Source organism: Corylus avellana, chromosome 2 (assembly GCF_965113065.1).
Source record: "Corylus avellana chromosome 2, dhCorAvel1.hap1.2, whole genome shotgun sequence".
In the NCBI taxonomy this organism is placed as follows: Eukaryota; Viridiplantae; Streptophyta; class Magnoliopsida; order Fagales; family Betulaceae; genus Corylus; species Corylus avellana.
Genome location: NC_142491.1, coordinates 18,834,898 through 18,860,833, shown reverse-complemented (window position 1 = coordinate 18,860,833; position 25,936 = coordinate 18,834,898). Strand labels below are relative to the sequence as shown.

Below are 25,936 nucleotides of genomic sequence, written 5' to 3'. Positions count from 1 at the left end.
TGTACATGTATTCTGGTACATGTTGTGTATTGAGTTTGGAGAAGATTTTGAGGGTAAACAAACATAATTAGTGTAAAGTTTGGACAGATAGAAAAAAAGGAAAAAAGAATGCAGAGATCACACCATACTTTATAGTATATCTTACTTTACACCTACTTGAAGGTAAGCCATAGTTAATGTTCCTTGAACTTATTATATGATGATGCCAATATCATCAAGAGAGAGGCCACCAGCCACTCCCCTCTAACCTGTCTCACCAACTCACATCTAGAAGCAATTAGTCTCTCTCTCTCTCTCTCTCTCTCTCTCTCTCTCTCTATCCTTCTCTCTCTCTATCTCTCTCTTTCCTTCTCTCTCTCTCATTCTATCTCTCTCACACAGAGAGAGAGAGAGAGAGAGAGAGAGAGAGAGAGTCAAAAGGCTACATATAAAACCAAGCTCACCAAGTTTTTGCAAGGGCCGGCCTTAATGTACTTGTAAACAAACAAGAAAACAAAAACCATTTGCAACAGCTATAGCAGCAACTATAGTTTGTAGCTACTTGTAATTCCACTCAAATGGGAAGGTCTCCTTGCTGTGAGAAAGCTCACACAAACAAAGGAGCATGGACCAAAGAAGAAGATGATCGTCTAATCTCTTATATCCGAGCACACGGCGAAGGCTGCTGGCGATCGCTCCCGAAAGCCGCAGGCCTTCTACGGTGCGGCAAGAGTTGCCGCCTCCGCTGGATCAACTATCTCCGCCCCGACCTCAAACGCGGCAACTTCACCGAAGAAGAAGACGAGCTCATCATCAAACTCCATAGTCTTCTTGGAAACAAGTAAGTCTATATATAGGATAGTGCTAATATACCAACCGTAGGGAAAAAAAACTCCTTTTGTGGTTCCTTAAATTAACATCATGCAATGGGGTTTGTTGGATTTTGGTGTAGGTGGTCTCTGATAGCCGGGAGATTACCAGGAAGAACGGATAATGAGATAAAGAACTACTGGAACACTCATATAAGAAGAAAGCTTTTGAACAGAGGGATTGACCCTGCAACTCACAGGCCAATCAACGAGGCAGCAGCTCAGGATGCCACCACTATATCTTTTGCTGCTTCTGCTGTGAAAGAAGAAAAACCCACAATTGGAATATTTGGGGGATCAAAAGACATGACCAAAATCCCTGACTTGAACCTTGAGCTTAGGATTAGCCCTCCTTGCCAAAACCAGCCCCACGATCATCATCAGCCATTGAAGATCAGTACAGCTGGTGGGAAGAGTTTATGTTTTGCTTGCAGCTTGGGATTGCAGAATAGCAAGGATTGTAGCTGCGGGGCTGCTAGTATTGGTGAGTAGCAGTGAAATTGAAACTGGGTTGATTTGCATGTGTAACTGAACAGAATGGGAGAGAAATGAGAAAAAGAGATTGATATTAGTTAGAAAATCTCTCTAATTTTCTCTAATTTGTATGATTGGTAATGAATAGTGATAATATAGTACCAGTACAGTTGATCATTATTGCTCAATGTTTTCCCTCTATTGGTCTATTCAATGTTTTCTGTTTTTATTTCTTCTTTTTATATATATATATATATATATATTCTCTCTGTTTTTCCTTTTCTTCCAGGAAAAAGTTGGGGCTCTCTCAGGCCCCTACCAGATCTTCAAAGGGCTATGTAGTTGTTGTTGATATTGTGCTCTCTCTCTCTCTCTCTATTGCGTGTGGGGTTTAGATATTCATTTTTTCCCCCAATGCAAATTATTACTTTGAAACATAGATAGTGATTCATTTGCATGAACTGATCAGGACCCTCTTATCCTCACTTTAAAGAGAGTCCAAAAAGCATGTTTTTTCTTTGATATCATGCTTCTTTTTGCAAGTTTTTTCTTTAGATGAATAGTTATGGAATTATATATATACATATTGGTTTTAGTTTATTTATTCATGTGATTCAGAGGAGAGGATTCCACAGCCTCTTTTCTCTCCTTCCCACCACACCCCCATCCTCCCCCCCCCCCCCCCCCCTTATTTTCTTTCCTTTTTTTCCTTTTGTTTTTCAGATTCTTTTGGGTTTGTCTTTTTGGGAAGAGGGCTGGATCTAAATTTGGAGGGTAGTATGGATAAGCCGTGAGAGGAGGAGAAATAAGGAAAAAGATGGAGTGGTGGGTAACCTATCGTTTCCACTATAATAATACACACTATATGAGAAGTGTGCAGGAACTAACAACTCTCTCCGTAGTACCATCCTTCTACCAACCTCCTGGCTCCTAACATTTGTTATCTAACCCATCACCCAACATATCTTCCTCTATTTAATACACAACCCTAGATCGAGGAAGAAAACCCTAACTAGCTTTGGTGCTTTGAGCAGCGTGCTTTTTAATATACCAACTATTATACAATTGCCGTACAAATAAGATGACGTAGCAATAACGATCAACATAAATGCTGATTCAATGGTTAATTTTGACCATCGCATGCATCATTAATGTTGTTTAGTAATACAATTGTTATAAACGAAAAACGGTAATTTTTCTACTCCAAGTGAAAAAAGTAAGCCAATTAAACTCCCTTTCTTTTTAGTTTGTTTCTTCATATTAATAAGTTTTAAGTTTTAGTGTTTGACTAAAGGTTTTAAACTTTAAACGTTAATTGAACTTTTTCCTTAATTTATGTTAACTTGCTACCAACTATATATATATAAGAAAAAGATGGAATGCAATTATTGAACATGGGAAGCCGGTGATTAATTCTTTCAGATTATATATATATTATATATATATTATTAATAGGTGTATTTCATAGGTTGAAGAGAAAAATAATAAATCCGACTATCTTGATCATGCACGCGTTAACTTGATAACGGCCACTTGCAAGAGTAGAAAATTTGAAATAACCTGTGAAAGAGGGAACTCGATATGCCCACATTTTTGTATATAAATTAATTAATTCAAGAAATTAGATTAGGTAATAAAGATCCAAAACACAGGTTATGTATAAAAATTTAAGCTAAAAGAGTTTGCCATTTCAACCTTAGATTACAGGCATCTTTCAAACATTAGTTTTCTATATATATATATATATATATATATATATATATATATATATATATACATTTCAAATGAGCATGGAATTATTTCAAGGTAGTATTAGAAAGACTAAACCCATATTTGTTTGTGTTTGTGTTTTTTGTTTTATGTTTTAAAGACTAATACATTAACAAAACAACTCAAAACACAAAACACTCCGATCAAGAGATAAAAAGAGCTTTTATTTTTACGTCAAATCAAAATAATTTTCAAACTAAAACAAAAAATACCCGACAAAATGCGTTATCAAACATACATAAAATGTAACGATGCATATTATAGTACTCCAATCTCATTTTTATCTAATTAAGTTGATGTGATAGTACCCATCAATGAATGACTGAGACACAATTACCGACCATATCGATTGAAATTCAAGCTACCAAAGTAAATGGATTTATGTTAATGTCACTGGGGTCCGAGACAAAGTGCAAAATGTTAATGTCCTTTCACTAGTTTTGGCTCTATGGCTCAACCGGTAGCAACTAAATATATAAAAAAACAATATTGAAGATGAAATGCAGAAATTTAAATGCAAAGAAGCAGATGAAAAGGGTGAGTGAAAAAGAATCTCCCAAAGAAGAAAGAGATGAATTCCATTCCCAAAAAGCAATCCAAGACATAGATGGGCATGAGCAAAAGGACACATGACTGAGTGGCTGCAACTTTGGAAAAAATTTTTTTTAAAAAATATCCCTAGAAACCTATGGCCCTTCACCCATATAAAAAGGAAGTACTTTTCAACATTTCCCCTTTTTCAAAGGTGTTAGGTAGAGACATTAGAAGCTTCTATAGGATATTTTCCTATCTTGCTCTAAAAGATAATATTTTATTTTTTATTATTATTATTATTTTTTTAAATTGTTGCTTCTTTCCCCATCAATAGAGTAAATTATTGTTCTACCTTAAATATTGTTAATAGGTTCAACTTCCACCAACATCACATGCATGATCCTCAAGGTGGGGTCCTCTAGGTTTCCTCTGCATCCAATAAGGGACCTTATGGGCTCAAATATCCAATTATACTTTGAATATTTAATTATCTTCAACTTAATTATGGTAATTTTTATATTTTGTTTGGTAGGGAAAATATAAATTAAATTGTAAAAATACCAACATTAATTTATGCCACATTCTTAGGGATGTAGCAGTTTGCAAGACTTATTCAAGAGATCCGCTGTGCCTTTTTAAATATCCTCCTAAAAGTCATTAGGGTTCTTAGAATGATAGATATTTAAAATTTGGCTACAGTCTACTTAACCCTCTCAAACTACTATCCTAATGACAATCTACCCCTCAAATTATCAATTGCGACAATTTACCTCATAAACTACTAAAACAATGACAATGTACCCCCAATTTTAACAAAATGACGAAATAATCCTTACTAAAATAAAAACAAAAATACTAATTTTTTTTTTTCCAAAATTTGAAGGGTATTTTTGTCTTATTGAAAATTTTATAGGGGTAATTTTGTCATTTTAATAGCATTGAGGGGTACATTGTCGTTTTTTGGTAGTTTGGGGGGTAAATTGTCGTAATTGATAGTTTGGGGGGTAGATTGTCATTGAAGTGGTAGTTTGAGGGAGTTAAGTGGATTTTACCCTTAAAATAATTAAAACTAGATAATTTTATGTGCAAACATTTTTTTTTTTTTTTTTTTTGGTTGCTCCAAAACTCGAATGGTAGAGAGAACTAAAAAAAAGTGAAAGGTTTAAAGCTGAGAGGTTTGCTTGGAGAATCAATCGTGGTCAGATAATGATATTGTTAAAGTATTAATTAAATAACTAATTTTATTATTTGTTATCAGCTTAAATTTTAAGAATAAATAGTGATTTATCATAATATCACAGTAAAAGTTAAGAGCTCAACCCCCGACTAGATAATTTGGGATTGGATCATTTCCATTTCATTTCATGATCCAAATTTTGTTTTATTGCATCTAAGAACATATTTAGCATGAGCTGCTGTTCACAACCCGTACGAGACAATTTTACGAGGTTTAAGAATTCAAGGCATAATTTCCTAGCTCGCAAGACCATTCGAAAGGCGTTTGAACTTTGAACGAGATCATAAAGGCTTTTAAAAAAAATCGAGTTCCAAAATGCGCCAATTCCGGTCACGATCGCAAGACGTTTGAACGGAGGACTTCAAGGCATAAAATTTTAAGCTCCTAAAAGGCTCAATCACATAGATTGAGCACATTGAGGTAAAGAACGAGCAATTCGAGCGATCAATGAATGAAAGCCTCAAGAGTATTGGGATTTAATATTTTGGCATCTTTATGGTAGGAGACAAACAAGTCGTTGGTTGGGTACACATTAAGTTTTTACTTTTTACTACAAAAATTTTGTTGGTATAAACAAGTTGTAATTTGTTCTTCTATAGTGGATAAGTTTTATGGGGTTAGTTACCCCAAACTCTCGGAGTGTGTTTACTTTTCAATTTTTATTTTTATTATTATTTTTTTTTTCAAAAAGTTTTATCTTCATTACCAAATTTTTATGTCAAATTTATTAAAAAAAGTTTTATCTTGGTTACCAAATTTTTATGTCAAATTTATTTTATGCTTTGCTAGATTTTAAAGGCATTATGTGTGGTTGCTAAATTTGAATTTAGGAAAAATATAAAAAGCCCTTCAAACTACTGGCCGTTTGCAATATAACTCCTCAATGTTCAAAAAGTATTAAAGTAGCCCCCAAACTACCAAAATGTATAAAAAAGGCAATTTATTTTTTTATATTCCTACAATACCCCTATTCTTTTAACAAATAAAATATAAAATAATTGTAACAAAACCAAACAATTTTTTTTTTAAAAAAAACAAAAAACAAATGGGCGAATAAAGACAAAAAAAATTAATTTTTGAAATAAATAAATAATTAGTCACTATAGTTAATATAAATTATAAATTGCTTCATGTTGTATTAAAATAAAATTAAAGGTACGGTTCTTGAAATATTCCAAAAAAAAAAACAATTTAGTCCTTGGAGTCAAATTCTGTTAAAAAATTGTTTTTATTCGACCTTTAATTTTACTTTAATATGACATGAAGCAATTTGTAATTTAAGCCAATTACAGTGACTAATTATTTATTTATTTTTATTTTTTTTTTGTATTTATTCACCCATTGGTTTTTTGTATTTTTAAAAAATTGTTTTTTTTTTACAATTATTTTATTATTTTATTATTTTATTTGTTAAAAGAATAGGGGTATTATAGGAATATAAAAAAAATAAGTGGGCTTTTTAATTCATTTAATTTGATAGTTTGAGGTCCCCAAGAGGTAGCTCAATCGGCTGGGACCACACTTAATGAAGTGGAAGTCACTAGTTCGAATCCCCCTCATCCCCCCTCTTGTGCAGACATGTCAAAAAAAAAAAAAAAAATTGATAGTTTGAGAAGCTACTTTAATACATTTTGAATATGAGTTATATTACAAACGCTGATAGTTTGAAAGGCTTTTTGATATTTTTTTCCTTAAATTTACTTGTGATTCTTAGGATAGCTGTGAAAACACAGACTCACCTCGAGTGATATTTGGGGTCATTGGACATTTTTCACTCTTAGGATAGCTGTGAAAACACATGCTCACCTCGAGTGATATTTGGGGTCATTGGGCATTTTTCACTCCTAACAGGCTTATATATATATATATATATATATATATATATATATACTCTGTTTATTATTTATATGTAAATTCAAGTTTTATCCTAGCCCATCATTGGATACGTGTTCATTGTATATTCATCATATCTGTCAACGTCAATATGATTGGAAACTATTAAAGCCTTGATGAACAGATAAAGTTTGATTTTATCCCTGAAATTTTTTTAAAAAGCCTCAATTAATTTTTTTTTTTTGACGAATAAAAAACCCTGTGATTTTGCATTTTTAAAACCTCTTATTTATAAGTTATATTTTGAAATCGCTATTTTTTAAACTGCACATTTTTAAACTGCTAAAACATTTGCTAATATGGCAATTGATATGATTAATAAAAATTATTTAACATTTACTAATATACCTGGCATACGAAAATGAAGATGCATTTTTTTTTTTTTTTTTGTGTGTATTTAATTATCTAAAATTATTTATAAATATATAGAATGATGTGTATGTCTTCTGGCTGAGTTAAGATGCTACTACTAATCCTGAAAGGTAGGTATACCCTCTTTTCTGAAGTAACATAGGACGAACCTAAGTTATGATCTCCCTTTCTTGCTCTCTTTTAGGGCAATTAACCCATTAATTTAGGTCCCATGTACTTAATTTAACAAATCTGATGACATTTTTGAAATTTTGACACGACTCGTGAATTCGACACAAATCTAACACAAAATTAATTAGTTAAAGTTGAACAGTTTGACATATTTAATTAAATAAGTTATGTTATGATTGATCTAGATAGAAACCCGACACACAATATAATGATAAACAATTTTTAACATGATCCGCAAACTCAGACACAAATTCAATAAAAAATTAGAAGGTGATTGTCGAATTATTATTAATATATATATAATCTTATATATATATGTTTTAACACGACGAAATCTAACACCCGAACACATTACAATTGAGAGAGAAAATGATTAGGGGGGGGGTGTTGGAATGTGATAAGGTGGGGGGACCTTTATAATAGAGGGGTTGCACACTCGCAAACGTCGGCATCACACACGATACCTACTCCTCTCTTTTTGGGTGGTAGTTGGCAGCCGTCCGACGTAGGCTCATGTGCTCGGTTGCGGCGGTGGGGGCCACACATGTCACCCTCCAGCAGCCAATTGGACCCCTCTACCCCGCTAGGCTCTAACCTTAATTATACACCTTTCTTTTTCTTTGTTTATCCTAACGCTGACGTTTTGTCCTACCCCACCTTCTTTTTTTGGCTTTCCTTCCTTTATCGTTGTGTTTGGTTCTTGGTTAATTGCCTAAACATAGATTATCCTTTCCTTTTTGGGTTAATAAGAGATTTTATTTTATTTTATATGTTTCCTCTATCTAATAATAGGATTATACGGTACTAACATACGGATAAACCTAAACATTAGAATTATCTTTATAACCAATCAAATATTTGAAAAAGAGAGAAGGTTTTTGCTATAATATGTTATTTTGTAAGAACAATTTTTTTTTTTTTTTTTTTTATAAAAGTTGGCCGGGAAGATCAATTGTGACTATCCTACCTGGGTGTGACCATAATAGCACTTACCTACTGGAAGCCGGACATGAGGGGCCTAGATGGTGGAAACTGCAGGTGCTCCTTCAAATCCAACTGAGTCATAGCCTGACCTACCCCCAACAGGGCATCAATAGGAATCCAAGGTGGTTAATACTAATCAGACATATGTGGGAATTCTCCATTGCGGAGATTCGAACCCACGTCCTAGTACATGCTCTAATCACTTGGAAATTTTCTTGGATCATTGAACTACCACCCTTGATGGTGTAAAACAAATTGTTAAAGCATATCCAACAATGTTATGCATTTTAGCAAATAAAAAGTACAGTTTTATACTTATTATTTTTTCAATCCAAATTCCAATATATTTTCTGTTTTCTTTAAATATCTATTTTTTAGTATTTTTTTAATTGTTTGCTTAAACCATGAGAAAGAGAAACAATTAAAAAAAAAAAAATACATAAGTAATCAAAAAGCAAAATATGTGTTTTATATAAGGAGAAAACGTGATTTTTTTTTCTTCTCATATTAGCTAAATATATACAAAACAAAAGTTTTACAGAATTTGTTGGAGTTGCTCTTAAGATTGTCAAGAATATATGATTATGTAAAGAAGCAAAGAAAAAAGGGAGAAAAAACAAAATGCAAAGAATTTACGTAGTTTGACAGTGTGTCTATATCCACATGAACAAGTAGCTAATATCACTATGTTTGAGAAAAGATTAAGGTTACTCCTCTTGTTAAAACCCTAATTTAATACATTGAAATTTCCAAAATATCCTTAATTATTATACTGCATGGGTGAACCATGGGCCAAATGAGCTTCACTTAACTTCGTCCCATGTGGCCTTAATTTGTACTATAAGCAAGTGTTACTTCCTGGTTTAAAATATGAGGCACCATCACTATTCAATAATACAAATCTTTCAAATAATTGGATTAGTTATTTCAAATTTACTACCTGCGAGGATGAGTGTGACTCCCATGAAAAACTTAATAAGTGGGACCTTAAGTTCTTGTGCCATATTACAAAAAGAAAAAAAAAAATTTACAAAACTCCCTTGAACTTCCGCACATTTTAACATGGCATGTTCAAGGTTTAAAAACTCTCAATTTTATCAATTCGAACTTCTAATTTGATGCAATCTCCTCACTCGGGTGTTAAAATAAATGGTAAAAATGATAAAATGACCTTTATACCCTTGAAACTTTTATAAAATTCTAAATTTACCTTTTTTTTTTTTTTTTTTTTTTTAGAAAATGAAAATTAGAGGGTATTTTGATATTTTTCATAGTCTCCGTTAGGATTTAACGCCAAATCTTAATAGAAGGAAATAGATTGTATCAAATTAAAAGTTTGAGGAATAAAATTGAGAGTTTTTGAACTTTGGATGTCTTCTTGAAACGTGTGGAAATTTAAGGGTCTTTTGTGAAGTAAAAAAGAAAAAAAAAAAAAAAGAAAAAAAAAAGAGGAGTTTTGAAATAAAAAAATTGGTAGTTTTTTTTTTTTTTTTTTTAAAAAAGAAATGTGAAGAATTCACAGCTGATATTTTAATTCACAAGATGCACACAAATTGGCTTTGTTTTCTGGTAGCAAAAGAATCTCTAAACCTTGTGATGAAAGCATTGGACCACTACCCTCCATCCTACATATTTGGACCTACCTACTAAATGGGACTGTAAAAGCCTTTAACAGATATAGGACCAAGCACCAGGGGAGTAAAACCTCTCTAATTATTTGCCTAGCTTGTTAGTACTATGTGACTCTTGGTTTAACATATATACTTTCAGTCTCACAATTTTCGACATCTTCTGCGAATTCGGCATAAACTCAATACAAATTAGTGAATTTAAGTTGAGAACTTTGGCCCATTTGATTAAAGGAGTCGAATTATAGTTGACATACATAATCTAATATTTATGTATGGACATGACTCAAAGCTCACACGCAAAAATAAATTATCAACGCTGCTCTAATCTTAACATTTGGTGTTTGGTCAATCTACAAAACCTTTTCAACTTCTTCTTCTGATAATTTGAACTAACACGTGGAAATCTAAAAATTATATCGAGAAGAAAGAATGTTAGACTTGTATATCTTTTTCAACTAGCTTGTTGATACATGTCAGCATGTAATTAAATAGTGCTAAGAAAATTTCTAATAGTTGACATGACTTTAATCACATAATTACTCGAATGAAAAATGAGAACCCACTAATGTACATTACCACAATGAGTCAATGATGCACTGAGAACAAGGTAGTAAAAGTTTGGATTTGGATTTTTAGTAATGGTTTGTTCAAATTGCTAGTAATATTCAGGTAAAAAAATATAAGAGATCAACCATTGTGAAGCCTACATGCCTCACCAGGTGAACAGATTGTTTGAGACCTGCTCAAGCACGTGAACTTCATAAAGACTCTCTCACATTTGGACAACAAAATTGATGAGAATCTCTAACTATTCAGACATGTGAGCTCCATAAAAATTATCTCATATTTACCGTTTGAATCGCTAGCAATCCGAATAACAAAATTGTTGAAAATCAATGTCATAAAAGTTTAGGGGGTGGGGAAAGTTAAACAAAGTTTGGTGAGTAATACAAGATCATTGATTAATTAGAGAAGGAAAAAAGAAGCAAAAACCTAGGTATAAGAGGGAAGAGAAGAAGAAGAAATAGTGGGGTTTGGATGGGTGTTGATGTTGTTAGGTGGTGGTTGCTTGGGTGATGGTGATGGATCCCAAAGTCCTCAGCCCATAGGGGTCAACTCTCTGTCCCTTTCATTATACTTAACCTCACAATCTTCTTTTCCTAAATTGATTATTTTGGGCCCTTATCATCATCTCTCACTAACTAAAACCCCTGATGTCCTTCACTTTATTCTTAAATTCCCTACCTGCCCAAAACCTTTAACCATTATCTACCAATACACGCATATATATATATATATATATATATATACATATATATATATATATATATATACACACACACATGTAGAGAGAGAGAGAGAGAGGGAGAGAGAGAGAGGGAGAGAGAGAGAGATGTCTTCAATGGGGGTGATGATGGGATTTTGATACTAAATCTTAGCCGTCCAGGTGCTGCTTCTTCAATTAATTTGATCAGGATTTTGGTTCTATCTGGTAAGGTATGCGTCCATTGGAAAAAGAGAGATCATATCACATGATGTGGATGCATTTTCTACCAAGTTAAATAAATATAGAAAGATGAAGTCTTTTTCAATTGTAACTGAAAGTGAAAGAGAAAAATTTGTAGGTTACTGTAGACTTGACTGCAAATGGAAGATAAATTTGTAGGTATTGTTTGAGTAGGTGGGTTGATACCGCTTAGAGCTATTTCCAGCAGTTTTTTCGTCATTTTTCCTACATTTAAGGATTTAAATTACTTTTTGCTTCTCTATATCAAAATACACCCCAATAGCTGGATCTGAATTCCCTGAAATCCTAAGGGGATTCCAGATTCTGAAATTAGGGGACCCTGATCGTCCATTTTAATCTAAAGGCCAGGATCCCGCCACGTGTCCCACTAACTTAAAAAACCTTTAAAATAATATTTAAAATTTAAAAAGTAATTATAAAAGAAAATAATAAAATAATAAAATTTAAAAACAAAAAATAATAAAATATTTGGGGTAGCTGGCCACCCCATTTTTGGCATTGGGGTGGCGCCGGTTGGGGGTGGCCGAAGCCACCACCATGGCCCTTGGGGGTGGCCGATCCACCCCCAAGGGCCATGGTGCCACCCCTAACCCCCATTTGGGGGTGGCCATGGCCGTTGGGGGTGGATTGGCCACCTCCAAGGGCCAAACCCAAATGGCTAACAACCATTTGGGGGTGGCCGATCCACCCCCAAGGGCCATGGTGGTGGCTTCGGCCACCCCCAACTGATGCCACCCCAATGCCAAAAATGGGGTGGTCGGCCACCCCAATTATTTTATTATTTTTGTTTTTAAATTTTATTATTTTATTTTATAATTACTTTTTAAATTTTAAATATTATTTTATTATTTTAAATGTTTTTTAAGTTAGTGGGACATGTGGCGGGATCCTGGCCTTTAGATTAAATTGAACGGCTAGGATCCCCTAATTCCAAAATCTGGAATTCCCTTAGGATTTCAAGGGATCCGGATCCCCAATAGCTTCCCTTAATTATTCCATATATCATTAAAATATATATATATATTTTTTAATTATATTATATATATGAGATGAGAGATTAGAGAGAATTGTGAGACATGAGAGGACAGAGGAGAGAAAAGAGAGTCATTTTTTTGTTTAATAATCATAAGGATTGTAATAGTGGAACCCAAAATATTGGGTTCCACTGTAGCAATTCTAATGTTTAGGCTTCATTTAGAGAGTCTGCTGCATGACATTTTTTGTAATTTTTTGGACATATTCTCTAAACTTAGAGAACAGACTCCCTTATAGAGAGTTTGCTGGAAATGCTTTTATAAGAAATTTCTTGCAATTCAGGCAAACCAATTATAGAGAATCCTAATCTACATTTGCGAGGTAGGATAATTAACGGGCTACTATGGAGAATTAATGCAAATCTACTCTAATAGTGGCTATGAAAAGTTCGTCATAGCCTAACCCTTTCGATTGGGATGTTTTTAACGTTTCTTCACCTTATAGTAGAGTCAACAATTTTTGACACGATCCGTGAATTCAATACGAAATTAACGAGTTATGGTTGATAAGTCTGGTCTGTTTAATTAAATGGGTTAGGTTATAGTTGACGACCTATATAATTTTATATCTATGCATTGACATGATTCGAACTTGACACGCAATATTAAGGGCTAGCAATATTTTGGCATGGCTCACAAAGTAGACACGAACCTAACACAAAATTAGCAAGTTATAGTTAGGGCTGTAAACGAGCCGAGCTTGGGCGAGCTTTGGCTGTCCAGGCTCGGCTCGTTTATTTTGGAGTCAGGCTCGAGCTCGAGCTCGGCTCGAAAGGCTATGTACCCTGCTCGAGCTCGAGCTCGAGCTCGACTTTGTTTTTTTTTTTTGTAATTCAGATGTATTAGATTATAAAAATCATCCAGAATAATTTGCACCTTAAAATACTAAAGAATATTAAACAAACATATCAGATTAATGTCAACCTTACAATTAAAACTAACAAAATCAACTAAAATGCTAAAGAACATTAAACAAATATAATAGATTAATCCCAACATCACAATCATCCATACAAAATCAACTAAAATGTTAAAGAACATTAAACAAACATAAGACAGACGCAATCCAATGCATAGGTAGCGCAAATTCCTCTTCAACCCAAAAGCCAGGATGAAGTTCATGTCCACAACTCGAAGGTTTGGACTAAAATTCACATCTACGACCTAAAAGATCTGGATCAAAGTTCAGTACTTCAGTTCACATCCAAGTAGGCAGATCGAGTGGCCAAGCCTTATTACAAAACAGAAGCAAGAAAACCGAAATACTCAAATTCTAAGTAATAAATTCATATGATCTAATGGTCGTATACTCATACTTAAATTTTATGATCATATTATCTCACAATTAATATTAATATTATCTTAGATCTAAAATCATGTGATACATCATATATGTTTTATAAGAATAAAGTATATAATTATAATGTATTGATTAAATAACACAATAACTTATGCAGATATACCATATGATTATATAATGATTAATGATTATGTGATATATACGATTCCAATTTCCAAAGTATAAACTATCTAATTATAATATTTGTATTAAATGACACAATAACTTGTGCGGTTGTACTATATGATTATATCATATGATAAAATGATTAATGACAATATCATATATATATATATATATATATATATATATATATATATATTTCTTATATGTTTTTATATTAATATATAATATATATACACACATATACATAAATAACAAAAAAAAAAAACAAAGGTATATAATATATTTGTTATTATTGAGTAAATAAGTAATGTTGATTATATATTGTTATTTGTTACTTAATAAAAAATATACGAGCCGAGCTTAATAAGCGAAGCGAGCCTTATACGAGCCGAGCTCACGAGTTAGCCGAGTCGAGCCGAGCTTGTTTCGTTTAATATTCGAGTTAGGATTTGTGTTCACGAAGTGCTTCATATAATATTCGAGTCGAGCACGAGTCGATCTTATGCGAGCCGAGCCCGAGCTTGCTCGCGAGACGCTTCGCTCACTTAACAGCCCTAGTTATAGTTAAGGAGTCTAACCCATTTCATTAAATGGGTCAAATGACTGTTGACCTATATAGTTTTATAGTCATACTTCGACATGACTCAAATTCAACATCTGAACGTACACAAAGTGTCTTCCCTAACTCGGGGTTCTAGAATTGCAACTTGTTATGGCTGTTAGAGTATACCATGTAGTTCAAGAATAATAGTCATAGTATAAGACTATTACTGACTTACAGTTGGATATCATTGAGTTACACTTGAAGACTATCACTGAGTTTCAATTGAATAGTTAAAAACTATCATCTAGCTAACCAAGTTAGAGTAGAAGTCTATTTGTATCCAACATGATTCTTCTATAAATAGGAGTATGTTATATTGTAAATATTACCCAGAGAAATAAGAGCTTAATGCAATCTTAGGCTTGATCTTGTGGATGTAGGTCACAGACCAAACTATGCAAATCTTTGTGTCACTATCAGGGACTTGGGAGATGAAATTAAGTCAAGAGTTTTGGAATTTTGATTTTGAGACCTACAATTATAGTAAATTCATGCTATATATATATATATATATATATATATATAGTAAATAATGTAAATTCATGCTCATCATGATGCATTAGACTTTGCACGCCACTGTATGCCAAAGCAAATTTCAAAAGGGGAAGTAGCAGAGAATATAAGATCAAACGATACATTTTAGTCCACTGGATGTGTCTGAAGATTCTCTGCACAGAAAAATTCACGTTATAAATCATAAGCAGCACAAAGATTTCAACATAATCATCTACAGGATTTACAACAAAATGATTTCACAGGCATATAATTCTGTGCAGAATGATTGAAGCAACCAACAAATGTAAGAATTGGGTACATATGGGTAAAAAAGACTCTCAAATGGTCTGCACCTCCACGAATGTTGGCTCATGTTTGTTTATGCTTTTACAAGGTGGTTTTTGTTTTTGTTTTGTTCTTTTTTTTTTTTTTTCAAAGTATTTTGATGTGACATAAAAGTAAAAGTAGTTTTTAGAGTTTGAATTGTTTATTAATATTGTGTGAAAAAAATGAGAGAAAAAAAAAAGCAAAAAAAAAAAAGAAAAAGAGAGAGAAAAGGTTTTTTCAAACAAAACTTTGATTAAAGCTGACAATGTTTGACATAAACCCATCACGAAATTAGCTGATTATGGTTGAAGGGTATGATCCATTAAATTAAATGAATTGGTTATGGTTGACCTATATAGTCTTATACATATTGTTGGGTTTGTATTCTCAACCCGCCTGGGCTTGGCTTGGAATCTCCCTCGTTCACAAGACCCAAGCCAGGCCCGAGAGAATGTTTGCATTTATTGTTGGTGGCTCGAAGTGGCGGATCACTCATCAAGTGCAGGTGAGTGATGGTAGCAGGAGGATGGGACATTCAGCACGAGAAGAGAGAAGGGTGCGAGACACCGAGGTCTACATGGCAGAAGAGCCAATGAAATGTGTATGTGATGGAAGGAACCGTCTCCAAGTAAGTAACTCTAATAGGGTAGTTCAACATATTTTCTAGGTAAGAGGTCAATTACTAAATTAGACATTAAAGTTCTTATCGGAATAGCCTGACGGGCGTCTAAGCTTTGTGTATTTGGCAGCTCGCTAGTATCGAGAGAGACAAAATACATTTAGCTGAGATTTAGTATCAGGGTGGTGGGACATTTTGCAACTAACACACATATTTCAACACGATCCGAATTCAACATATGAACACAAATTGTCATCTCTTGCCTTTTTTTTCTTTTTTTTTTTTTTTTTTTTTTTATGTGGGCGGATTTAAATATGGTCACGCTCACGTAGGTGTGAATTAGGGAGATTTTTTCAAAGAGTTTTCTTTCTTTACAAGTAAGTCGGAATAGATTTGATTGCTTTGTTGTAATTGATGTAGTCAACGATGCCATGGAGGGTACGTGGAAAAGAGCACATGCTCTTTAAACGGCAGTTGAAGTTAAATTTGGCCATTTCCGACAAACGTTGCCTGGAGGCTGACATGGCTGCAGCCGGCCTGTCAGAAATGCTGAATTTTCGTTTCAAATTTGAAAAAAAGTCTTTAGAATTTTCACCAGTCTTTGTTTCTTTTCCTTCGTCATGCGGTCACAATCTTTGTTTGAATATTTGATTTAAGTTAGCATGTTGTTATCTTGAGTGACGATAGATAATCAAGATTTTCTAGAAGCTAACACTATGACTTCATAACCCACATCCACCTTTTTTTTAGTCTCAAAGAGATGGGATTAGGTAATATATGAAGATGACAAGTAATGTAAAGAAGAGGAAAGTACTCTTCTTTACATTTAGCAAATCTTTAATTTGTCTTTTGCTTTCATCACTAAAGTTTGAACTTTATATTTAAAAAGCTCACAAGATTAAAATAGGTTTATGGGTGCATTTCATTTCATTTCATCACTGAAAATTAACCCCACCCAACAAAAAATTGGAAAAAAAAAAAATTATACTTAAAAAACTTTCCAAAGAGCAAAGAAGATAAGGCCCAAGAATAGCACCTTGCCAAACTTGATACGGTCCAGCTTAATAAGACCATATAATTTGGGGCATCATATTTTGGATTTTGATGTTGAACAGATTGTTGGAAAACTGATGGCTACTTCATCCACCATGCAGACTACGAAGAACTGCAGGCCAATGATGAAGACCAGCGCCGGATGTTAGGTGAAAAATCTAGCAGAAAAAAACGTAACTCTGTGGTTTGTAATGATTGCGTACAATGAATGCATAACCTTAAGGTATCCCCCAAGCTTTCAAACAGAACATATGCAGTATCCGTTATGTGTTAATCTCTACTTTAAGTAGGTAACAAATTTTCACCCACAAAATTAAGTAATAGACTACTATTCACAAAGCATAAATGGAACGGATATATGTAGCAGTCTGCACATAACAAAAAATGTGCTTAATTATCATCAACAATTCCATACAAGAGGAAAAAATGGTGGGGGTTGGGGGGTGTGGAATTTCTTTTTGGGAGGGGGGAGGGGTGTTGGTTTGAAGAAAAGCACTGAATTCAGGTCCTGATTGACCCATAAATTAGATGCGGAAGTTTCAAGAAACAATGAAGTATTTAGAAACTGAGGTGAAATATGAGAACGCAACAGAACTAGGTCTCCCTTGCAGGGCCCTTCTTTGCAGCCTCTGCTGCTGCCTTCTCTGCATCAATATCAGCAACAATGGCATCAATTTCAGCTTCCTCAAGTTGGCGCAGCCCATGCTCTTTTGTCATCACGGCAATTTCTATATTCTTCCCTCCACTCTCAACAACCTAATTGATAAAATAAACAAAAGGGAAAAGAAGATACCAATTAAATGTTTATTTGTTTACCCAGCCTTGTACTATATGCCATATTCCTCTATGGCCAAACAACAACTCAAAGCAGCACAGCCAAATGAGTTTGACGTCCACGAAACCAATACTGATTTGATTTACGTTGCAAGCATCCCATTCGACCTTGGCTTAAGGGCAACCATCAACCAGACTCAACCATACCTAATGTGCTAGAATCCCATCTGATCTCCATAAGATCATACTCAAGCCTTAAAAGCTAGCGATTTAACCAGTTCCGTGTAGGGAAACTTCTGAGGGTGCGGTGCACGGGACCGGGGTTTACTCTGTAGGGGTAGATTCGAAGGGCCCTGCCTTGGAGAGGTTTCCCGACATAAAAAAAAAAAAAAAAGATCATACTCAAGCCTTTCATATCAATGTTCAGATCATTGAATTTCAAGGCAGGTCCTATAGCCAGGAGCAGGAGGTTTCATTATTAGTTAGTTATCAATGTATTTCGCTCAGGTTTTCATTATTTACTTGTTTAGGTGGTTCTCCTTATCTTCCAACGTCATATGAACCCTCTTCCACCTTTATATTCCCATTGTTCCTCTTCAACAACATGATCAATACAAAAACAGCTCAGGGAACATAGAAAAGTACAAGTCTGGGAGCAAATTGTCTTAAATGAATAAACAAATTGATTCTGTAAGAGAATAAATAACCACTTTTATGCACCAAAACTTCTAGCCAATTGTAAGAGATGTTTGGATCTACAAATAAAGTATAAAAATACTCTAAGTACATGCAATGATAACTAAGATATCCATAAATAAAGATGTGAAGTAAAACAAAAGTTGTGATGTATATAGCTACGAGCCATACTGATTGTAGGAGCCCTTTCATACAAAAGCATGGGATAATATGATTCATTAAACCAATTAGTCAGGATGAGGGATATCAAAATCACCGCAAATTTACTTGGGTGCCCCCTTTGGTTTTAATGAAATCCATTTACTTATAAAAACAAAATTTCTTTGTCAGACATCAAGAAACTCAAATCAGTCTCACAATAATATAACAAAGTAACTCATATAGAGCTCCAAACTCATTTTTCTTTTTAATCAAGTAATATCCACAGCCAAATTAAGCTTCGTTAAAGTGAAAAGGCCAAGTAATGTAGGTTTCAGAGATCCTAATTGGGAGCATGTCACATCATTTGACTGACAACTGAACAAAATCTATGCAACATCAATTCAAAATATGCAGCACCAATCAAAAAGAGTTCTGTTCAGGTGGTCTTAATACATATGAAAGGGAATAAGTCCAGGATAACGCTCTGACCCCACACACACTGACACACAAACTCATACACATAAGCACAAATGCACAAGGTGGAGTAACTTACTTCAAGCAAAGCACGAATCGCCAACTTCACAGTTTCTTGTCTGGAAGTTTCTTTATAATTCTTTTCTAGAAACTCCCTCATCGAATTTGAGTTTCTCCCAGTCGCATTGGCTTTCCACGCTTGAAATGTTCCTGATGGATCTGTCTGATAGAGAGATGGGACACCAGTGTACGGGTCGAAACCTGCAATCAAAGTTGAAAGGCCAAATGGTCTTACACCCCCACTTTGCGTATATTTCTGCTGCAGACCTGCAATGTAACGTGTTATATATTCAACAGTTACAGGATCCTCAACCGTAAGCCTATGGCTCTGACATTCAATGCGTGCCCTGTTTATCAGCACACGAGCATCTGCTTTCAAACCGGCACAGGCCAATGCAACGTGATCATCCAAGGACACAATCTTCTTAACAGATCTGAGAACATAAGCAGCAGAAAACATGGTGAACATGAAATGGCAATTGCGCTAGACATAAGCATTGTAATAGCCACAGATTTTCAGTAACATGTCCAATTGTTAACGTTACACGCAGGAACCCGAATCCAACAACAAAAACATCAATAATCAAGCTTTAGAAAACTAAGAATGTCACTTAGCTCTTCACATGCTGTAAATAACTAACCAGCAAACTTATTAAATCCAAAACTAAAAGCACCAAATATTTGAAGCATATTTTTAGAAATGCGCAATAGAAAGGTGACCCATATGTGCATTTGACCTCAACGCAAGGCAAGCCTAAGCATTACAACATAAGTATCAAGCAATTATTTTTGTGTTATTTAGCAAACAAAATAAAGAAAATAATTTCATAGAAATAAAAAGAACAAAGAAATACATCATATGGAATTATTTTGATTAGTAAGCAGACAATCAATTAACTCATAAATTCCTAGAAATTCATTATAAATTTATACATAACATTGTCAGCGTTTGACAACATATCAGTCTGTCAATCTATCACATTCACAAATTCCAATAAACCATCCTATTAAACTGGGATTGGAAACTAATAAATTCCCATCACAGAAAAAACCCTAATTCACAAAACCCGCCTAAACCCCAAACCAAATTCACCGTCCAGACAAAACCCGAAAACACAAACTTTTCGAATGCAAGTTTTTCGTAGGCACAGCCGCACAACTATATATATATGTATGCGTATGAGAGTGGACACCTGGAGTCTTGGAGTTTGGGTGTGGACTTCTTTTCGACGCCGAGAACGACGATATCGGAGCCGCGGACGCCGACGGCGGCGTTGCCTTTCCGAACAGCTTCGAGGGCGTACTCCACCTGGAACAAGTGCCCGTCCGGCGAGAAAACCGTTATCGCTCGGTCGTACCTCGCCATCTTCTTCTTCTTCTTTAGCTTCTCTGATTCAGTGATTCTGCTTTTGATTTCGGCTCTAGCCTTTCTGCGAGTGATCTGAAGAAATAAAAACCATTTCTTTTGCGACAAGGCACTGGGGGAGCGAGTTCATGGGGAACGACATCGTTTGCTCTCTTGCTGTTTCGAAACGTTTTGTTTTTTTTTTTGGTTTAATCGGGTCAACCCAATTGAGAGTTGGGTTGGGTTTAAGGCCAGCCCAAGCGCAACTTTAAGCTCAACCTAATCCAACCTAGGGTTGAAGATTTTCAAATCATGTTTAGGTAAGGTCAAGTAAGATCGCGATGATTTAGAATTGAGAAGGGTTACACATTCATCTATTTCTTATTTTTTGTCCATTTTTTTCATACGGAGATGAACAAGAGATGGGAAAAAAATAAAAATAAAACATTTCTCTTTAAAATTTTGACGGTACTATATATATTCTTGAATCCTAAGTATTGTTTTTAAATTAAATTATTATAAGGGCCAATGGGATGCATGGGGGTAAGAGTTGGTACAATAAATGAGCATACGACCTAAGCTTAGAGTTCATTTTATATAAAAGGCGGACTCAAGTAGCTCACTACATGGAGAATAATTAAATTTAATCAAATAGCTCAATGCCCGTTACATGGCATGCATCTAGGGAGTGTATTGAGTGGCACCTTACTTTAAAAAATAAGACACTCTTTTCAAAAAAAGAAGTAGAGGCTCAAGTAAAACATTTCACTCTTAAGAGAACGAAAATCACTAAGAGAATTGGCTTAGAAGCCTGTTGGGGTGAGCCGATAATGGATACCTTTGATATCTAGGTCGGTAATTTTTTCTAGAAGAGAAGTTTTGGAATTAGTGTGTTTCAAATGAATGAATAAAGTGTATACCTTCTCTTTTGAACCCTATTCACTCTAGTCAAAGGTCATTCCTCTCTTGTACGACCATGTCTCATGTCGTCTTCCAACTAGATTGCATGTAATTTTTCCATGAGTCTAGGTCATCGGCTCTGATAATTAAGGAGTGTCCTTGATAACACCTTCTCTGTAGCTAGTCAGTTGGCATTAAATGCCGATTGCCCCTGTGACGAGAGGGAGTAATGCTCTCACACCGCTCCTTTGTCGTGGGTTATCTAGAAAACTAATTGATACATTGAAATTCGGACTTTTTTATTATTGATCCAGGTGTTTAATTATTGATCAAGGCACTAGTAGAAAGAGGGATGCTAAGAGAAGGACTAGGTAGCAGCTAGGCTAGCTAGCTAGTAGTGGTAGCCTGGTAGGTATACTGATTTTTCCTTATTAGGAAAAAGAAAGAAAGCAACGAGAGTGAGTGGGAAGGACGAGCATATGGGCGGTGGTGCACCTTTGGCTTTGGGTGGCGTAGACCTCATGGTCAGCCCTCGTGCAACAACTGCATATAATGTTTTGTTTTTTTTGTTAGAAGGGTGATTTTTGGTAGAGATTAAGGCAAAATCCAATCCAACGTTGAAGAGTGTTTTAATTATATATGTATAATTTGTTTCCTAATTTGCACACAACCAATTATTCCAATCATGAATTCTCCCTCTCTCTCTATAACCTAGTTCCTGTTGCCACTTTTATCGTGCTTCACCACCAAAGCACTAAGCATATTCTTCATACATGTGTGTTTCACGGGTCCATAAGTCGATACAATCATATTCTCAGTCAACTCCCAAGCTTTTTGCAGATTATCTGACCAATTAATAATGAGTTTCTTTTTAAAATTTTCATCAACAATAATCAAAACCACTGTTTAGCTTAAGGGTGTGGGTAAATTAACCATTTACCGACCGTCATTGAACTGTCATAAACTAACAACTGACTTTCGGTGGTTAGTAAATGAAATAAAAATACTGTTTTGACCTCGATTCTATTTGATAAGCGGTAGAATTGTCCTTATAAAGCACATGCTTTACTAATTATGTAGTTACAAGAAAGTTGATAAATCTTAAAATAAAAACTTTTTACCACAATTAATTGACTTAACCAACTGCCTATTTACCAATTAACCAAAAAAATCGAAAATATTCATTATTGGTATGAAGTCAGTTTAATTAATCGACTTCTACGGTTCGGTAGGCAAAAATGCCCATACCGACACCGACCGAATTGATACCTACCCCCGTCCAGTTCAATTGAAATTGAACCCGTTACAACTATGACACGTATTTCATAACAAAATATAAGATATACGTATCTCCATCCCAACGAGTCAAGTTTCAACGAAAACAAACTCTAGCGTAAGTCCAACCAGTAAGTCAGTTACCAAAAAAAAACTTTCTAACACAAAAACTTAAAGAATAAGTGATATTTTTTAGGATGGTGGGAGTGGTGCGTACCAATTTTTTTTTTTTTTGGTATGCTTTTGAGGTGTGATTTTTGTTGTAGGAGAGTGTCAGAAAGCATTTGGAGGAGGGACAGATAAGCTCAACAAAAGGAAAGTAGAGATTTAAAGTGCTCCTACTGAGTAGTTCACCCCATGGGACGACTGAGAATGCCGATGTCCTCAAAAGGGAAAGAAGGTAACAAAATATGTAATCATAACTTGGGATGTTTTGATTGTCATGTCCCGTAGTGGAAAGTCGACAAGCTGCCACTTGATTTTGATCAAATTAAACCTAATGAAACCCTAACCACCGTCCACTAGGGTTAACAAAGCAATATTTAACTGTTATTTTGGATGACTAAGATCTAGAACCTCCCCAATTAGGTTGTAGTTGTGCGGTTCTGGTTCTGCCACATTCCATTCTAGGTACCAATGTGTTTTTTTTATTGCATGGACCACGTTATGTGCCTAAAAAGAGTGCTTAAATATTCTTTTATCCCTTGTGATAAATTGGTTGTGGTACTTCTAGAGACATGTACGTCCAAAACTGAGAATGCTTTTGGATGATTAAATCATAGGGTTGTACACCACCCTATACAGGTGGAATGGTGGATAACAACAATATTTTGCTTTTGCTTTCGCTTGTAATTGCCCATGGGCGGGCCGTTTTTTTACTAACCGCCCCTAACATCCGCTTCTTGACCGGGCAAGGGCAATTCAAAACTGAAATTTAAACAAAGATTTCAGAGTTAATAAATTTTAAGACAAAGCACAAGAAAGCATAAATACAAAACCCTAAGAGAGAGCAAGTCCACCTTTTTGCAGTTGATAGGCTCAAAGCGGAGGGCGAAAAAGGGACCTTTCAAAAGGGAAGGGAATGCCTGAAACTCCAACAACCATCTTCTCACATTTCCCTTTTAAGTTTCCATTGAAAGGGAATGTGCTAATGAAAGAAAACCTTCCACTTTCCAAAAGGCGTTGTTTTAGCGGATAGCGGAAAATATCCGCCGCTCGCTACCCCATGGATGGCGGATTTGGATATCTTCTCTCCCAGGGTTGGGGCTGGATATCCATCAAAAACTCATGCAAATGGGAGAATCACAATATGTGCCTAAAAATAACACTTGGCTCTAGATCGAGATTTCTTACAATTGATTTTTTTTTTTTTTTTTTTGTAATTACGTGTTCCTGCAATCGGGCAAGCATTTGTTAGCAGGCACATCGAAAGCCTCTCATAATTGTCTAGAATTCATAATTTGGACAGAAAAAGTGTAAGGAATCCTGACAAGCTTTTAACCTTGGTGATAAATTAACTGTAGTACTTCCAAATGAAACAAAATTGAGAAGGTCTCATCTAAGGTTGTTAATTTGAACTTAATTAAGAGCTACCCCACCAAACTAGCAACTTAATTACCATTTAAGCCAATATTCAACATTCCCTGCAAAAAGACATCGTCAAAAATGATTGCAGGTAGCTGTAACTTGTTCATTTCAAACCCTTTTGACATGTTGGTGATGATGTACAGTCCTGACACACAAGAAAATACGAACATCTCGGAGATGTACAACGTGGGAGCTATATATGTAAACGGATATGCATCATTATCTTGCTGATGTCACAAGCCATTACAATACGAATTAGCTTTAATTTTATATTGATTACAGTGATTAGTCTTAATTAAACAGTGTCTAGCTAATGTTTCTGCTCACAAGTTGCTGTCTGAAATTCTCAATCATGAGTCCCCGGCCCCCCAGAAACTATACAAGGAGATATATATTTTCTCTCGCAAAATCATTTGCTTCAAACTATTAGGTAGTGATGCTGATGGAACCCTGTGGCTTTTTCTTACTTATTTTGTTCTATTTTAAACAACGGAGGATATGTAATCTTCTGTGATATGCATCACGTCGTGTTCATAAAAGCTACTTTAGAAACATGATAACTATTGCTTTGTATTAATAGTTAAACTTACTTTTTTAATCGGTTTATGTTTTAGAATCATGATTTAACATGATATCAGAGTAAAAGTTTTGAATTCTTCGCCTCTTGGTCATTTCAATTGAATATTTCACATGTTGAACTTCATTTATAAAATGAAGTTTTAGAATATTAGCTAAACTATAAATAACGGTCAAATTAATTAAAGTGTATGTTAATATTTGATGGTCATTTTTTATAGACTGAATAGAGAGAATAACCCAAATATTCTCGTCAAACCACTTTTTCTTCGTACTAAACTATCAATTCAAGTAATGTTAGAGACAATCTTTTTACCATCCCAAAGTTAATGTGACTTTTAAAATTATCATTGAATTTGAAATTAATAATTATTGGATTTTGATCTAATGGTGATTTCTCCATATAAAACGACAAAAAATAGCTATAATGGCACCATATAAGAGCAAACAATGAGATTACAAATCCTCCGTTATTTGTTAGGGATTTCACTTAATGAGTATATACATACATGATACATGATACATCCATATTTTGTGAATTGTTGTAGATATTTTCCAGGAGTTGATCATATTGTTCAACTTTTTCATGATGCCATGTCTTCATCTGGTTAGGATTGGCATTCGGTGATGTACAACATGTCTACGAGGTCTAAAACGATGCCAACCACACAAAAACATATTTCTACTTTTTGTGACGGCCGTGAAAAAGCGCTAATACTTTAAAATGATTTGTCAAGTTATATTTGAGGTTTTCTAGTTGAGTAAGAAATTAACATGTATTGAGACAAGAGTTACAATAATTCAAAAGACAACAAGAGTCAAAAGTTACAATAACTCAAGTGACAAGAGTTACAAATGATACATTAAGTTTATTGATATTAATGTAGAAGTAGAAATGCTTGTAAGTTGTAACGTTCATACTCTTTTTTTATAAATAGAGTATTGTACACCATCACATATATCAAAGAAAGATATAGCCAAGAAAAAGCTTTGATGTGTGGACGTAGGCTATAAGCCGAACCACCTTAATTCTCCGTATCTTTATTCATTGTTTTTTCTCTTTATATTT

General features: G+C 34.5%; 2 protein-coding genes across 2 annotated transcripts; one reads left to right on the top strand and one right to left on the bottom strand.

The window, feature by feature from the left end:
- The first annotated feature begins 214 nt into the window (after nucleotides 1-214).
- Nucleotides 215-1,553, top strand: LOC132166871 (myb-related protein 308). The gene is made up of 2 exons (XM_059577714.2): nucleotides 215-820; nucleotides 932-1,553. Exons 1-2 carry the CDS (start codon nucleotides 558-560, stop codon nucleotides 1,338-1,340), a joined length of 672 nt encoding a protein of 223 aa, XP_059433697.1. The 5' UTR covers nucleotides 215-557; the 3' UTR covers nucleotides 1,341-1,553.
- Nucleotides 1,554-17,387: 15,834 nt separating this feature from the next.
- On the bottom strand, nucleotides 17,388-20,691 carry LOC132185061 (proteasome subunit alpha type-7). The gene is made up of 3 exons (XM_059598893.2): nucleotides 20,378-20,691; nucleotides 19,204-19,618; nucleotides 17,388-17,795 (listed from the first exon to the last, which is right to left on the bottom strand). The coding sequence occupies exons 1-3, from the start codon at nucleotides 20,548-20,550 to the stop codon at nucleotides 17,634-17,636; spliced, it is 750 nt and encodes a 249-aa protein (XP_059454876.1). The 5' UTR covers nucleotides 20,551-20,691; the 3' UTR covers nucleotides 17,388-17,633.
- Between the last annotated feature and the right edge of the window lie 5,245 nt (nucleotides 20,692-25,936).

Bases quoted from the DNA above. Each gene is read 5' to 3' on its own strand.
- LOC132166871 (XM_059577714.2), top strand. From the start codon at position 558: ATGGGAAGGTCTCCTTGCTGTGAGAAAGCTCACACAAACAAAGGAGCA. The intron at 821-931 runs GTAAGTCTATAT...ATTTTGGTGTAG, and splicing joins CATAGTCTTCTTGGAAACAA to GTGGTCTCTGATAGCCGGGA.
- LOC132185061 (XM_059598893.2), bottom strand. From the start codon at position 20,550: ATGGCGAGGTACGACCGAGCGATAACGGTTTTCTCGCCGGACGGGCAC. The intron at 19,619-20,377 runs GTGTCCACTCTC...TTATGTTCTCAG, and splicing joins CCCAAACTCCAAGACTCCAG to ATCTGTTAAGAAGATTGTGT. The intron at 17,796-19,203 runs GTAAGTTACTCC...TTTATCAATTAG, and splicing joins CGATTCGTGCTTTGCTTGAA to GTTGTTGAGAGTGGAGGGAA.